The sequence below is a fragment of the Podarcis liolepis genome, assembly GCF_965112155.1.
Source record: "Podarcis liolepis genome assembly, chromosome: 1".
NCBI lineage: Eukaryota > Metazoa > Chordata > Lepidosauria > Squamata > Lacertidae > Podarcis > Podarcis liolepis.
This window is the reverse complement of record NC_139554.1, coordinates 48,999,115-49,015,894: the sequence shown is the minus strand read 5'-3', so window position 1 is coordinate 49,015,894 and position 16,780 is coordinate 48,999,115. Positions and strand designations below refer to the sequence as shown.

The 16,780-nt window shown below is 39.3% G+C and overlaps 1 protein-coding gene across 39 annotated transcripts in view; it reads left to right on the top strand.

The window, feature by feature from the left end:
• The window catches only part of GPHN (gephyrin), a 239,996-nt gene that overhangs the window by 88,822 nt on the left and 134,394 nt on the right, over window positions 1–16,780 (top strand). For 22 of the 39 annotated variants that reach the window (XM_083460130.1, XM_083460125.1, XM_083460123.1 and 19 more), the window contains one exon: window positions 13,727–13,765. The exons of the other annotated variants lie outside the window; for them this stretch is intronic. In XM_083460130.1, the coding sequence (XP_083316256.1) occupies window positions 13,727–13,765 (39 nt within the window). The remainder of the gene's footprint in view (window positions 1–13,726; window positions 13,766–16,780) is intronic. 39 annotated transcript variants of the gene reach the window in all.

Genomic DNA, 16,780 nt, shown 5'->3' with positions numbered 1-16,780 from the left:
CACACGTTAGTTTGCACTTGTCCTTGAAACCAGGATTGCAAAACAGAAGCTCACCAGCCATAGGAATGCGCATGGCAGATAGTTAACTCTTTATTGTCAAGCTGACACTTAACAGTCATTTCTGTGGCTCTGAATAGCCACGTATACCAGTCTAGAGTCTAGGCAGCTATTCCCAGGTCTGTGCTCCATGGAGCAGTTGCAGATAGGGGACCACTTCCTCTCCACCAGTTTATGAACTTTTCCCTGATGGGCTGCATGCACACAATCGGAGACTACGCCACCGTGGAAGCTTCCTCTGCTCTTCCCTCTTCTATTCACTTCTGGTTCTGGGAGACAGGGCTGCAGGAGAGCACCCAGCCCTTCACTTGCCAGACCTGCCTCTTCCTCTTTTTTTGACCCATTCTGTGCTCCACCCTCCAGCTCTAAAGCTTCCCCAGCGTCACAAATCACTGCCCTCCTCTCCTGAGTCAGACTGCAGCCCCACTTTCCCTGGTACACACTTTCTGGTGTCCTGCCAGTCCCCTGGCACTAACCACCCCTTACGTTTTCTGTTTACTTTTCCTTGTGCTTCTTCTCCAGTCTAACTTTCTGCCAAATTTTCAACTTATATTCACTGTTTGGAAGTTTAACATACAGCCATCGTATGACTAAAGGCAGTGGCGGACCGACACTCTTGATTCATCTTGGCAAGAGTAGCATATTAAGAGAAGGAAAACTCAAAAAGCAAAAATGAGGAAGCAGCAATAGCATGTGCTTTGTGAATTTTGACTGAAAGTTTCCCCCCATACCTTCTGGAAGTCCATTTAACTTTCTTTACCTGGTCTTGAAGCTATGTGAATGCATAGCTAAACAATCTGGACCTTAACTGATACTGAAGATGGTTGAACACTAGTGGAGAAATTAAATTTCTCAAAATTCCACTCTGTCCATTATGCACCCTGTAACAGAAGGGAGAGGATAATAGAGCTTCTTTATGAACTCCTTTGCACAACTGTCTTAGAAGATAGGCCAGTTGTGACCCAAGCTGCCACCACACCCCCTATTAACTCCCTATTAACCCCCAGGTGGGGTGAATTCTGGGAGGCCACAGCTATTACTTTGAAACAGCACACCCTGCTCTTCTCAGCCAAATCCCTCTTGATTTATCAGGAACCACAGGACTAGCATCCAGCTGCCTTCCCCACCTAAGTGTCCTGCACAGATTGCTCTTTGACCTATGAAATTCCCCCTATTCACCTATGTAGTAACCCTCCTGGCAGATGTCAAAAGAGTTAAACCATTTTATAATTTTTTGGAGAAATCTGAAGGCAGCCCTGGTTTGGGAAGCTTTAATGTTTGATGTTGCTGTTGTTGTTTCCGATATTTCCGTTGGAAGCTGCCCATAGTGGCTGAGGTAACCCAGTCAGATGGGCGGGGTATTAAAAATAAATTATTATTGTGATTAAATTATTGTAAATATGAACCAAAACAAAAGCGGATGATCATTCTTTTTAATGAATTACAATAGACAACCTGGTATCTGCATAGACGTGTAAAAGACAGACACAATAGTAATTTAAGTCCTTAATCCAATAGATCTCTCCAAAGATTTCTGTCACTTTAGGGTGGCATATAAATTAAATAAATGGTTGCCATACCACCCTAATAGTTTATCATTTAGGAACTTCCTATTAAAATGCTAAAATATAAACGCAAGTTCAAAGAAACAAAATTGGGATGTTTTGCATGCAAAGTATGTGCCCTTCCACTGAGTTGCAGCCCTTCTTTGGCATTTAGTTGTATTGTTTGGAGGATACTCAGTATTAGAGACTATGATGGCTCCTATAGGAGGAGGTTATAGCATACCCTCCAATATTGTGTGGGTTATACCTTGGTATTTGTACATGAAGGTTGGATTATAAATACTTTTAATAAGTGAGACCTGCCTTGTGTAACATGCTGCTGATTGAAGTTATGCATACACATTTTGTTAGATGCTAAAAACTCCTATTTCTACATGCTTTCCCATGTCAGCTCACATCCCTAATCTAAATTCTGCTTCATGGAATTCACATGTATCCAGCCATAGACAAGACTTTAGCAGACCTGAAGACATCCTTGTCCTTTACGCTGTTAACCATTATTGTTCAGCTATATTACTGTATTTTTTTGTAGTGGAAAGTATAGCTGCCTAGTAGGTGTCTCATTGCCAAGACAGAAAATAAGGGTACAAGTATTTAAAAAACAAAATCTGTTTCAATATTTTCCTGGTTTAAAGCTATTGTTTTACTCACTCTCCACTCTCTTTTACCTTGCTCTTCCATTTTCTTCTGTAATTTGTATAAGCTTTGTCTACAGGTCCCCAATCCATTTCCTATCAGTTACTGAAGGAGAGTGGTAATTGGATTTACCCTATTCCCTTGTCAGGTCTTAGAATTTGATTGAAACAGTAGAAATGTACAATATTATCTGATATGGCTGTGAAGAACTAATATGGTACATGGCTAGATGAATGGTTTTCTAACTTTCTAGCTTTAGGGAATATTCCATGTTAACTTGTCTTTCAAGGAACTCAAGCACATATACTAAAGAACTGTTGTATCTTGTAGAGAATTCTGAAAAACGTTTTAGGGTGCACATTCAGTTCACCAGGCCTTTGCCCAGGCCTGTTAGGGCTCACTGTTATTCTGCATGAACTCCATGCACAAATTGGTAGAAAGGAACAAGCTACTTTCTAGAGATACTTTCTGCCATTAGCTACTTCACTGAGGAAATTCATAAGCTTCTGGAGAATCCCATTGTTCCTTGGAACATAGCTTCAGAACCACTGAGCTATAAACAGTAGGTTTGAGTGTAAAATTTTGGGTCCTGGCATTACGTTTTTCTGGGTGACTATAGGCAAATCACTGTATTGTTGCTCAGCCCCAATGCACAGCTTAAAATGCCATTCTGATCAAATTGGGGGGAATGTTCATGTACAAAAGCAACATGCAAACCAATGTAGCCCTGAAGTGATTATTACAAGACAATAAATGTTAAATACTTTGAATATTGCATACTATTCATTATTTTTATTTATTTCCAAGTTCCCACTGTAATGAGCACCACAAGTTTTGGAATATATTTCTTTATGTTGCAGAAAAAAGAGAGAGAGTTTGTTGCGTACACATAAGTGCATTAGGTGTTCTGATCTCTTTCCTCTGGGCTACATTGCTGAGGTATTTATTTGATTGCTAATATCCTTGAGAACAATTTATAATGATTCTCATGGAGGTCTGTTTGTAGTGGAAATAGATTTCATTATGTATAGCAGGCAGCAGTACAATACCATTTTACTTGATATGCACTTGCTGTGTTATGTAATAATATGATTTGTAAATAGTAAAGGGATTAAGTTTTGCCAAAGAAAGTAGAATCAGGAAACATTATTATTAGTCTGTGGTAATCTGCTAAAAATCTCTTTTACTTTCACTGAAATTTGATTGGGGAGAAACTAGAAATTATTTTGCTGAGCAGTTTTCCAACCGTAAGAAAAATGGCTTGTCTTTATCCTTGCAAGACTTGTCCTGGTCCCCTAAATCATTTTTACATTTTTCCCAAGCTGATAAGTCACTCATTGAGGAGACTCTTCATTGAGCACAAAACCGTAGAAGGTACACACCATTATAAACCTTATGCCAATATTTTGTTTTGGAAAAATATTCTGACTTTTCTTTGAATTTACATCACATTATTACAGCAGCACACTCACAATCATCTTTCGAAACAAGCACATCATGAGAGTATTGCTATTATGGCTAAGTCTCCATGCAGAGTAACCTGTATCAGGAATTCACCGCTATGTGTGCTTACAACAGAAGGCATTTATCCATTAAAATATAACATGGCACTTTAATTTTTTTACCATATGCAATACACATGTATGCTAAAAATTATGTTTAATCAGACTGTGCATTTATTGGGAATCTTCAGTGGTCCCCCATACCCCATACACCTTTATTAACTGTTTCCTCTTTATTCCCTGTTTCACTTGATGAGTCAACTACCCTGTTGTCCTCATCTCACCTCTCTTTGTGCCTCTCCAGTCCCATTACTTCCCATCTTCTGACTGGTACTACCCCAACCTTATTTCTCCTCTATGCCATACAACCATCCTCTCTTTCCTGTGGTTCCTTCCCTACATCATTCAAACATGCCGTTGTCTTCTTTACCCTTGAACTGTTTAACATAGTTGCATTGAGATACAGCGGTACCTCGGGTTACATACGCTTCATGTTACATATGCTTCAGGTTACAAACTCCGCTAACCCAGAAATAGTAACTCGGGTTAAGAACTTTGCTTCAGGATGAGAACAAAAATTGTGCTACGGCGGTGCAGCGGCAGTGGGAGGCCCCATTAATTAAAGTGGTGCTTCAGGTTAAGAACAGTTTCAGGTTAAGAACGGACCTCCGGAACGAATTAAGTACTTAACCTGAGGTACCACTATATATCTTTGTTTCCATTAGAGCATATGACATGCAGCAATTACATAACAAATAAAAAAATAAATCTACAATAAACACTCAGATCAACATTTCTGAATATATTGACAAAGTTGGGTCAAAGTGTATATACCAAAATTATTACATATGTGAAATGATGTATAGTAATGTGTATTGCTTAGATTGGTGACCATAAGTAAAAAGGTATTTTGTATCAATAACAGTTAGAATTTATAAGAAGGGGGAGGGAGGAGGAAGGGAAAATAAAATAAAATATGTACTTCATGCACACCAGCCTGTGCTGTAAGCTATGGGTACTGTTCTACCATATTCCTCATTATTTGTGTAATCAATAAAGTCACACCAGACTATGTAAAAATTGTCGTGTTTCTTTTGGCCTCTCACTACTTTTATTTTTTATGTCAGTTTTTCCAGTAATGCTGTTTGCCAAATTGCATTATATCATTGGTCCACAGTTAATAATTGCAATGATTTCTATGTTCCAGCAATAGTTGTTACTGTAGTGGTGAATATATGTGTTATGAGCTCTTTGTTTTTAATTTACAACACATCATGACTATGCACGTTAAGTAGAGAGAGTCCTGGGGTCATGGGGACTGTCTGCCTTGTTATCAAAGTTATTGCTGTAAATATATTTTTCCAGATCTTTTCTATTTTTGGACACTCCCACAACATTCATTAATACGTCCCTGTAGTGGGACATCCTCCCTAACACAGCGGAGAACTGTTTGGTTTTATATAAACTAGGCACCTAGGTCTTAAAAACCAGCCAATACACAATTTTAAAAACTCTTTCTCAGGTGGTTGCCAGTAGGGATTTGTACGGCACTTTTGTCCACAGTGTTTTCCATGCCTCTTTTACAATTTCTAAATTCCAATTTAGTTCCCACCACCTTCTCAAATTTTGCCGCAAATTTTGCTGCAAGCAAAATTGAACGTCTATAATAGATTTATACAAATAAGACGTTAGCCCTTCTTCCACTATTATTTTTTCATATTTTGTTTATTGTCTTATGGCTTCATTTTTAATCTGACAATTTGTTCAAAAGGACCTTAATTGGTAGCCTAATAGCCATGATATCTGAACATTTCCCAAATGAATTTGCATCTCATTACTGCAGGGGCCTGGCATGGGGGCCCCAGGGGGACTGTAGCCCTGGGCCCATGATTTTTAGGGAGTGTGAGCCAGGCACTCCCACACAGGGATCCCCATCCCACCCTGCCCGCTACTGGGGGTCTGGGGGCCCCAAAGCCCGGCCTGGCCTCACTGGCACGTCCCCAGCCCCCTCGCTGAATGGCCGACTGTCCAGCGTCTGGGAGACTCACCCACCAAGAGCCATGTCAGCCAGCTGGACTCTTCCCTGAGTGGGTGGGCAGGTGGTGCAGTGCAGCCCTGCTTGGCTTCAGTGGTTAGGGTTGAGCTGGCACACGGGTTCCATGAACCCTCCGTGCCCCTCTCACACATATGCCTGGCTGCATCGGCAGCAAGGGCTGGGCTGGTGTGGTGGGTTATGTTCACCTTCTGTGCCCTGCCCTCACCTGGTGTATATGCTGGGAAACACCACAACATTAATGGTAAGCGGTTGTCCCATCTGTGTAAAAATCTTTCAAATAATAGAATTGATTTTCATTCCACAAATCTCTATTATAGGCTTTGTTTTGTTTTGTTTTGTTTTTTGGAAAACTGTGTAGAACAGTAATGGAATAATGGGTGAGCGGCCTGGAATCAAAACCTTTGCCCATTTACTCCAAATTTTGAAAGTTGTAAGTGTGAATGGATTACTAAGCCAGTATTCTCTAATGTGCTCCATTGAGTTCCCTTATTGCCAAACATTAGGTCTGTCATGTTGCTAAGTTGACATGTGTTGTAATAGCTGTTTAGATTTAGGAGTCCTCATCCTCCAACAGTTGGTTGAGGGTACAGCAAAGGTATTTTAAATGCATGGTCTGCCTGATTGAAATAGGAATTTGTTTTGCTTTTTGCCATTTGGACATGTGGGCTGGTGGGATCCAAACTAGTAATGTTTAAAATAAAAAGAGTAATTTTGGAACAAGCATTGTTTTTAGTTGCAGCCAGTTGATGCATAATAGAACATTTCATGTTACTCCAACATTGTATACCCATATTTATTGTTTTCCATACTTTGCTATAATTTGTTTCAATTATGGGTACCCTGAATGGGTAACCTAAGTATCTGAAGCTTTTTCTAGCTATTGGGATTTGTAATATTTTGGAGAAGGTTTCTTGAAGTTGCAAGGGAGTTTGAAAGAACATTACTGCCAATTTTTGAAAAATTACCTTAAATCCCGAGACATAAAAAGGTATCCAGTTCTATACTCAGGGGTGGAGGAAGGGGGGTGCAGTGGGTGTGGCCACCCCGGGTGTCACCACTGAGGGGGGGTAACAAATTGCTGGGCGGCACTCTCCGCAGGGCCTGCAGTGCACCCAAGTCATGCATCTCTCCTGGGAGAGACGCTGTGGCTTGGGCATGTGCAGGCTCCACGCTGCCCCAAACGGTCAGCCCGCTGCCTCCCCCCAGTTGTAGGACAGCTGAGTGGGAGGAGGCAGGCAGATTCTGGAGGCCCCGCAGCAGTGAGCCCCGCCCCTATGGCTGGCTCGCCCCGCGCCTGGGCACACCGCCCCAGGCACCCGAGCGGCTTCCTCCACCGCTGTCTATACTGATTAACTTTCCAACATTAACCGGGCCTGGTGTACATGAAACAGTATCGTCCCAAAATGTATTCCCTTCCATTGATAGTTATACCCTTTTCTGCCAGAATTGACATAATTTCAGGGGTTCTATAATTAGAGCAAATAATAAAGGTGATAATTGACAACGTTGTTTTGTCCTGCAGCTGAGTGGACATTTTTGTGAATCTGTATTATTTATCCTAATTGTAGCAGATGTAATTTCAAAATATTTTCCAATTAAATCATGAATGTATTAATTTATTGGAGCTGCTCACTATGAACCGTTGGCTGACCTATGACTGTATAAGCACTGCATTTTTTCAGCTATTTTATGGATTTATTGCAAAATGGCTGTATGTGGATCCATAAGTTGGATCAATGGCTGTATGTGGATCCATAAGTTGAACAAATAAGTTGCCATTCTGGCCCATTTTATTGGATCTCCCAACTACTTCACTTTTAAAGTAACTACATTAATACTTGTACTCATTTTAGAAAATAATCAATAGTGCCTTTCACCAGTCTAAACCTTCCACATTTTTGCTCCTATTAGGCAGTTCAGTTATTTTTATAATAAATCTACTTATATCACAATTTGGGGAAAAAACCTTTTAATTTTAACCTAAAACCTGTAAAACATACATCAAGGTGTGTGTCCTCTTTCAACAGTAGAGGGCACTCCAGTACCACTGTGGGTATAGAGTAAACCATAAGCATAAAAAACAGGCTTATTTTAAATGATAGGGTACATTAAAGTAGACATTTTATTTTAAACCTCATGCCTAAAATCCAAGGTACCTTCCAGATGTTTATATTTTCATATCATCCAGTCCAATTGCTTTTGCTTCTGCAGAAAAGGAGTCCTTTTCTCTTTGAAACAGCATTCTAGCCTTGTATTAGTTCTGCCTTAGTTCCTGTTCATTTTCTGGTCATTTGAGAATATAGTAAACTTTCTGAAATATGTGCAGTGCTGCTTGTTCCTTGTCCCATTCCTCTTTTTGATTGTTGATGGCTTTCCTTAGGTCTCGCATGGGCTCCTGAGCTGGATCATCTTCACCAATGGGCTCACTATCTTGCTCTCCAAAAAAATCAATAACCTCAGGTGGACATTCCTGTTCTAGAGTTGTTAATAGTTCTGGGGCTTCTTTGAGGCTGGTGGCTGAGAGTGATGTGTTTCCTTTGGTGACTACTAAACTAAAGGGAAAAGCCCAATAGCATCTTATTCCTGCCCCTTGCCATTTGAGTATTATGGGGCGAAGTTCCCTTCGTTGTTTCAGAGTGTCCAGTGATAAATCCTGCAAACCATGACAGCAGTATTAGTATTTCAACAGTCATCAAAACCTTCCTGATCTTATCTTTTTAATTAAAAAATGGTGGAAGCACATAACAATATCCCGGGGGCAGGGGACTGTATTGTGCAGATGAACAATATCTCCTGTCCATATCTTCTAGAGACATTTCCAGGGAAAGTATTATAGCTTTAAACCATTGGACTCCTCCTCAGGAAGCCCTCTCTGAACCCAGACGTGCATAACAACTATCACCTGGTCACAAATACCCATTTTCAGACAAGGTACTTGAGAGAATGGGGAAAGATTTTATCTAGATCATTTTAGGCACCAGCATGACTTTGGTTGCTCTGATTCATAACTTGTGTCAGGAAGGGGGCAACACAACTAATTCCTCACATTTTTGCAATGGCTTCTGATACCACCAGCATTTGACTGTGCAATACCATGTTGCGCCAGTCCTTAAAGGTCTGCACTTGCTGCCTGTTTGCTACGGAGCCAAATTTACAGGGCTGACTCCAACATTTAATACCCTACAAGTTATAGGACCAAGCTGTCTGAAGGTGTGACTGTCCTGCCCATGAGCTTAGATCTACTGGGGAGGTCCTTTTAGTTATACCAGCATCAGGACCAGGATACCAGGACCCTGAAAGGACCATCTAAGTGGCAGTACCCCAGTTGCAGAACATCCTTCTCTTGAGCTTAACCTGGTACCATCTTAGTTAGCTTTTAGCACTACCTCAAAATACTGCCCTAGATATTGGATTTTACAGATGGAAGGATTTGTGCATTGAGATCTGGTTTTTAATTGGTATATTGAAAATTTTGCTTTTGATGCATGATTTTTTGTGGCTGGCACATTGCCTTCTTTGGTTGACTAAGGAACAGAAGAAGAACACAAATCAGAGAACATTTTTTCTGTTGTTTTGCTTTCGGGGGTCAAAATTCCATGGCCATAAATGTATTAGAAATTTTCCCATAGGGATCAATGGAAATTGACAACCCATTATGCAAACTCTTGCCTAACGAACAATTTCCAAGGGACAAATTGTGTTCAGGAAGTGAGACCTGTGTGTATCTTACCAAAACTTTGTGAAACTACTTGGAATCTGCAGCTGCTCATATTCACAATAGCTTTCCTGGTGGCCATCATTTCCACAAGCAGGCTAATGTGTTTTGTGTTCTTCACTCCAACCTAGAAGGATATAGGGTTACCGAGTACTGAATCCTGCTAAGACAGAGACACTCTGGGTAAGAGGTTCCCAGATTTGATCACTGCTGAGTCTGTCTATTCTAGATGGGGTTGCACTCCCTCTGAAAGCACAGGTATGCAGTTTAGGGGAACTCTTGGAGCCGTCGTTGTCCATTGAGGCCCAGCTGGCCTCTGTGGCAAAGAGCACCTATCATCAGCTTCAGCTGGTATGTCAACTGTGCCCTTTATTGGACAGTGCTAAGTTGGCCACTGTGACACATGCATTGATAACCTCGTGTCTGGATTACTATGATGTACTCTATATGGGTCTCCGCCAATGCAGCTGGCACAGAATATTGCAGCCCTTGTGGTAAGTGGTGCTCCTTATCACACTAGTGCCCTCCCCTATTAGCCACCAAGCCAGTTTTAAGGTTCTGCTACTTGCGTTCAACGTCCTAAAAAACTCTGGACCATGTTACCTCAGGACACTGACAAACTGGAACGTGTCCAGAGGAGGGCAACCAAAATGGTCAAAGGCCTGGAAACGATGCCTTATGAGGAACGGCTAAGGGAGCTGGGCATGTTTAGCCTGGAGAAGAGGAGGTTAAGGGGTGATATGATAGCCATGTTCAAATATATAAAAGGATGTCACATAGAGGAGGGAGAAAGGTTGTTTTCTGCTGCTCCAGAGAAGCGGACACGGAGCAATGGATCCAAACTACAAGAAAGAAGATTCCACCTAAACATTAGGAAGAACTTCCTGACAGTAAGAGCTGTTCGACAGTGGAATTTGCTGCCAAGGAGTGTGGTGGAGTCTCCTACTTTGGAGGTCTTTAAGCAGAGGCTTGACAACCATATGTCAGAAGTGCTCTGATGGTGTTTCCTGCTTGGCAGGGGGTTGGACTCGATGGCCCTTGTGGTCTCTTCCAACTCTATGATTCTATGATTCTATGATTCTACCTGAAAAACGATCTTCCTCTTCACTTCTTGGTAGGGTACTATCATCAACTAATGTAACCCAGTTAGTTTTGCCACAGCCTAATGATTACCAGCTTGTGGTAACACAAAAGCCAGGCTTTTCACTGGTGGCACTAGTGTTGTGGATAGCCCTCACTGCTAAAATACAAGAGGCCCAATCAGTGATGGTAGTTCTCTGGCTCATGAAGACACCTGTTTAGGCAAGCATACCCCTGAACTGGACTGAAATTTATTGATTTATTTTATTAAATTTCTATGCCGCACTTCATCTGAGGATCACAGGGCAGTTTACAATATAGAAACACAAAATTCATAACATAGCATAGTAACAAACAAAAACAATACTTCCCACAGCATTGTATTTTATTTATTAAATTTCTGTTGTGCACATACTCTGATGGGACTCATTAACTGAATCCCACCCCACATTTAATAGTATTTACTGATTTTTGAAATGTGATAGCACCACATTATAATTGGCTGGATCAGAGGAAATACAGCTTGTTCTATCATATCATCATGCAGTCCTATAGCACAGCTGTGATATTCATGTCCATATTCAGAATATTTTTTCACCCATCTCTCCCTTGTTAATCCTGCATTGCAGCAACAGAATAATACTGGAAAATTCTAACATTCCTTCAGGATGGGTATATCACATATTTCTGATACTTGTTGCGCATTAGTAGATCAAGCAGATTGCTGTGGTGTGTGGAACAATTTTCCTGCAAATTCCAAAGATCTCAAAAGCCTGTTCTGCAGTAACTTGGAGCAGGGCTTGTAGTGTGGCCTCTCCATTGTGTAAAATAGCATTAATGCAGATATACAACAGGGCCCACTATCTGCAGTTTTTTGAAACCATTAGTGGCATTTTTGTTCTGGCAGGCCTTCCCTTCCCAGCTTTAAAAATGGGTCTTTACCATGAGTGTCTGCTATGTTAGCATTTTAATCTCATTTTAAACATATTTGCCTTTTTGTGTTTTTAACTGTTTTTAATACTCTTAGGTGTAAAATGCCTTGAGAGGGTTGCTTAGAAGCTGATTAACAAATCAATGAGGAGAAGGAGGCAGAGGAGGATACATTTTAAAGAAACATATGCTTAGTTATACATACTGCAATTGGACGTAAGCTTGGTTCATTTTATTAGTGGAATATGAATGATTAGAACCTGAACCCTAAATTCATTTATTTCAAAAAAAAAATCTAGTGACTTTAATAACATTTATGTGCCTTATGCTACGAAAGCTGCTACTTTTATATGTCATATTTTTAGGCAAATTGATAAATACTAGTATAGCATCTAGAACAGTGACTGTGATTCATGAGTTGATGCTCAATGAGAGAATTAGCTTTTGGTATGATAGTCTGTTAGTTACTTACATTTCTGTTCTCCTGTGGGCTTTCTGTTTATGCTAGTTTTCCTTTCTAAGCGACTTTAATTTAGGTCACAATATGAGGTACAGCAAATGTGCCATATATTGTTAAATCAGAGTTATGGGATCCATTCATCCTCTTACTGTCACTACATTTATTAATGTCTGCATACACTTTCTAAAAATATCCTTTCAACACTTAAATCCATGCTTGCTCTTATTTTGCTTTTAGTCATAAATCTTGTTCTTGGGTTCAAGACAGACTTATCTCCTGGAGTCTCCATCACTAACTGCATTGAAATATATATTTTAATTAGCTTCTGCAGTACGTCTGTGAAGAAGTATTCTGAGAGAGGACCCCTGTCTTAAATGTAAAGTAATTGATGAATTATTCCACTTATGAACCACTGCTATATTATTGTATGGCAAACAGGATATGGCAAACATGATTCTTATCTTACAAAATTTTCATGTTCTTACATAAAAATTCCTAAGTAGTCTACTACTTCACCTGAATATGTACCCAATAGGCACACAACTTTGGTTTTTTGTATAAAGTACAGTGCATGTTACTTTTCCAGCTGTGTTTCCTTGTCATACTGGACTAAATGTGATAGCACTACCATCACTTATTTATTTATTTCCTGTTGCACATTGGTGTGTCTGCACAGTTTTGTCTAGTGAATACTTTCATGAAAGTATGTTGATCTATATTTTTTTTTGTATCTCTTAATTACATAAAATAAACTTAAACTACATTTCTGCCAACATATGTCTCATGCACTCTGTGTAATATTGCAGATTTATACATTGTATTTTGAGAAAGAAAGAGACCTTAACTCCCAGCAGACACACCAACTAAAGTTATCACCTAAAGAGTAGTTTTGCCAGGCATGTAGCTGAAACAGAATCATTGATTCATAATCATACTGCCTTTCCAGAACAAAATGTAGGAAGAATGGATCATACTAGTGTGCTATAAATTAATATATGATATAACACAATCTTTATCCTTCTATTTTCCACATAATGAACACCACCAAATTACTTTACTGATGGTTTTATGAGAACATTCACTAATAATATACATATAATCAGATTTAAGGGTCCTTGTGTCCATTTCTGATTTCTGAGCATGACTTTGCTCAACCTTATGTGTGGCTCTTTGTGGGTGACCACTTAATGAAGGAACGAAAGCTCCCTGGTGTAACTAATTTTCGTAGGAAACTATTGTCCACCTAAATCCCACTTTGAGCCCCAAACACAAATATTTCAAGAAATAAAAGGTAAACTTGAATTTAGAAGAAAGTGTTGATCCACTTAATGAGATCATTTTGCCACTTGCTACCATCTGCACAGTTCCTGTTTCTTTAAATCAATTCATTTTGAAAGGTTTTTTGATTTTGTGTGTGTGTGCCTGTACCCAAGAGAGATGCCCTCACGCTATATGTAGGCTCTATGTCATCAAACTCTTCGAAGAAAACTAACTGCAGGTAAGTGATGTTGTTTTTGTGAATAGAGGTGGGAGATTGTGATATTAAAATGCTGTGGGATTTTCAAACCTTTCTCAAATCTCAGAAAACGTTTGCATCTGGGAATGGGCAAAGGTTCTGTCCAGTTCTTGTTGTGCTCTAAGCACGTCACCATCCCTAAATTGACCTGCTTTTCCTTGAACCTGGGAGTCAGAAATCCCTTTTTCTCTTCTGTTTTTCTGCTGCAGAAATTCCCAACATTCCCATTTTGTGGGCTCCAGAGAGGGGTAAGCAACATCTTCAATCCCAGCCAATCATTTCTAATCCAGCTCTTTGCTAGTATTTTGGTTTATTTTATTTTGAAATCATTTATTAGAAACAATTTTAGACGCGTTCCCATTTCTTTAATTTCCTTGTGGATTCTCATTCTTTAATTTCATTTATAGGAGGGTCCCCAGGCCTCCCTCAGGCACTAGGGCTCAGCCTCATTTCCATTTGTGTGCTGTACTCTTGTGGATTTTCACAATACACTATGTTGATCTAATGCTGTTACTGGAAGATGAGCATCCAGATTCTGGGGTTCTTTCACTTAAAATATACTTCGTTCCGAAAGAATAATGTCATCTCACTGCCCTGGCAATCTGTTCAAGAGCTTCTCTTTCCTCCTTGCCAGCAGCTTTATCTGATTATTCATGGGCACAGCGCTCTTCAAACTCTGCTTTTAAAAAAATGATATGGCGCTCATTGCTTTCTTTCTGCTTTGTCTACTTGCTGGCTGCCTGGCATTGCAATATACTATTTTGCTGCTTGATTTCCTGGAATGGTCCTCTTCACCACTGATTGCGTGGCATAAGACTGCCCAATGTACTGCCCATGTATCCTTGCTGCCATTTGTATATGACTGCTTATAGGCAGTACCTCCAACTGAACTTCTCTCTTTTCACTGGCTAGCATTGCTCCCTTGCTGCTGTGTGCATCTGCTGACTTCATGGAACTGCTGTTCTGATGCTTTGTGCACCTGCTGATTGATTGATACTGCTCTATCAACTTGTTGCCTGTTTTGTCTTTTCCCTCCTGCCTTGTCCGCTTGACCACTAGCTTACATATAACTTGTGCTGCCCTCGGACTCTGATTACACATCAGCATTGCTGTGTTTATGCAATCGTGCTCATCTGCTGATTGTTTGCCATTCCTCTTTTTGCTTCTTTACTGCTTACTCTTCCAAAAATCTAAGTAAAAATGTGAGGAAATGAAAAATGCTCTGATTGGCTCAAACATGCCCTTATTCAAGCTCACATACCCACATTTTGTAAATGTATTCCTTTCTATTTTCATCAGAATACTCAATCTCCGCCTCTAGATAGATTGAGGGAGTCTGGATCTCATTTTTAGTCTTTTCTTCCATTATTTACCTCATAAAACTAAGATACTTTACAATATGCACAAAGATTAGTAGCAAGAACAATTTATGTTTATGAAGTGGTTCATGCCAAACTTACTGAAATGATTTCACTATGGCTACATAACATAGTTAATTATTTATCCTATCATTTTATTGATAGTGAAACAAACTCAGGCAGATTAAAGTTGGATCTCTTGTTTCAGCAAATTAGACCATGATCATAAATGAGGGAAGGAATTGCAAGGGTGATGTTTCAATTACTTGATTCTGAGTTTGACTGCCTGTTAAGTGTACCCTAACTTATTTTGCAATGTTGATTTTAAAGAGTTAGGGAGACCAATAGGTAAACATATCTAGTTTACCTATTACAAAAAAGCCAGCTATATAACATACAAAACAAATGACTATCTCACCATTACTAGGTATGTGGCAAGTCATTCTGTTGTATGAAGGGCAAAGCTGAAAACATCTCACTGTTGACTTAGCTGATGTGATTCCTCCAGCTTATTGTAGTCTATCCTAAAGAAAAAGTAGAAAAGATTCCATTTAATGTATTGATTTTATGGCAGAATTGAAGAGGGGGTGGTGTTGCTGAGCAAACCTTTGACTCAGAAAAAAGTTCTGAGGAGTCTGGCAAAAGATATCAGCTTTTTAAAAGACGGTAACTTTTTTTCTTTTGAAAATATTCTTAGTGCAGTACCAAATGTATCCCAGCTTCAAATGTTCATTCACAGCACTATCACTTCTGTTATAAGTTTCAAAATCTAAGAACCTGTGTTCTTAACTTCTACCTGTGTTCCACACAGCTGACATAACTCATGTCTGTTGCTGATACTCTCTTTCCCATTATCACCTAACTTTAAAAAAACATTTCTGCAGCCGGCCAACTAACAGAGAATGTAGTTGAGACTTGTATTAATGGCTTCACATTGAATGAACTAAAGTCTGAATTTTGTTAGAATTTGTGGAGCTTGCAGCACTGGGAAGGCTGGTTTTCTTGGAATATTGTATAGTTGCTTAAATTATAAGGAATTCTAGTGGAAATAGTAAGTTTTGCATGACTTCCTCTAATTTCCAGTCACTGCTCTCTGCACGTTTTTAATGTCTTTGCTCCCTCCTTCATGCATTTTGAAATGACAACAAATTGTGTTGTATGGGACTGAGTGGCTCGTAGATAAATCCTCATTATCCAATTCTAAGCGACATAAATTTTTGCTTTCCTGCATCATGTAAAAGTTTAAAAGTATAACTGAAAGTGTTAGGTTTAAACTTTTCTAACATATACTATCCAATTCACTGCTTTTGTTTTTGTTTTTAAAGCCGGCAAACCTAATTGCAAATGAATTATTTGATACTCTTTCAACTGAAAATTGTAACTGCTGAAATATCAGGGGGGGATTTCAACAGGAAAGTTGCTAATAAAGTAGGATGGACTTTTCAACTGAAATAGTGAATGATGCACACACATTCCAGCAACATAATAGCAATATTTGTTTCATTTTATGAAGCCTGTGATTTTTCACAATTCATGTAAACTTGCATTATTTTTATTTGCAACTTTACGCCCAATGTTATTAGTTTTTCTTGACTGACATTCCTCGTATTCAAACTGAAATTCTATTCTTCAGTTTCTTCTTTTTTGAAAACTACTTTGTCTTGTGTGCTTATCAGTTTATAGCATTTTAATTTATTTTAGTCCATTGTCTCTAGTGTCTGAAGCCAAACTACAATCTTTCATTCAAAATAATTTTCGTTTGTTTTACCATCTCTTCCAAGGAACTTTCTCTTATTATATTAACCAAAGTTTTTAATATTTTTTAAAGCTGGTGGTTTTCTTATTAGTTTCTTGCAACCGCAATTAAAATAAGGGTACTGAATTATTTGCAACATTTAGGTTTCC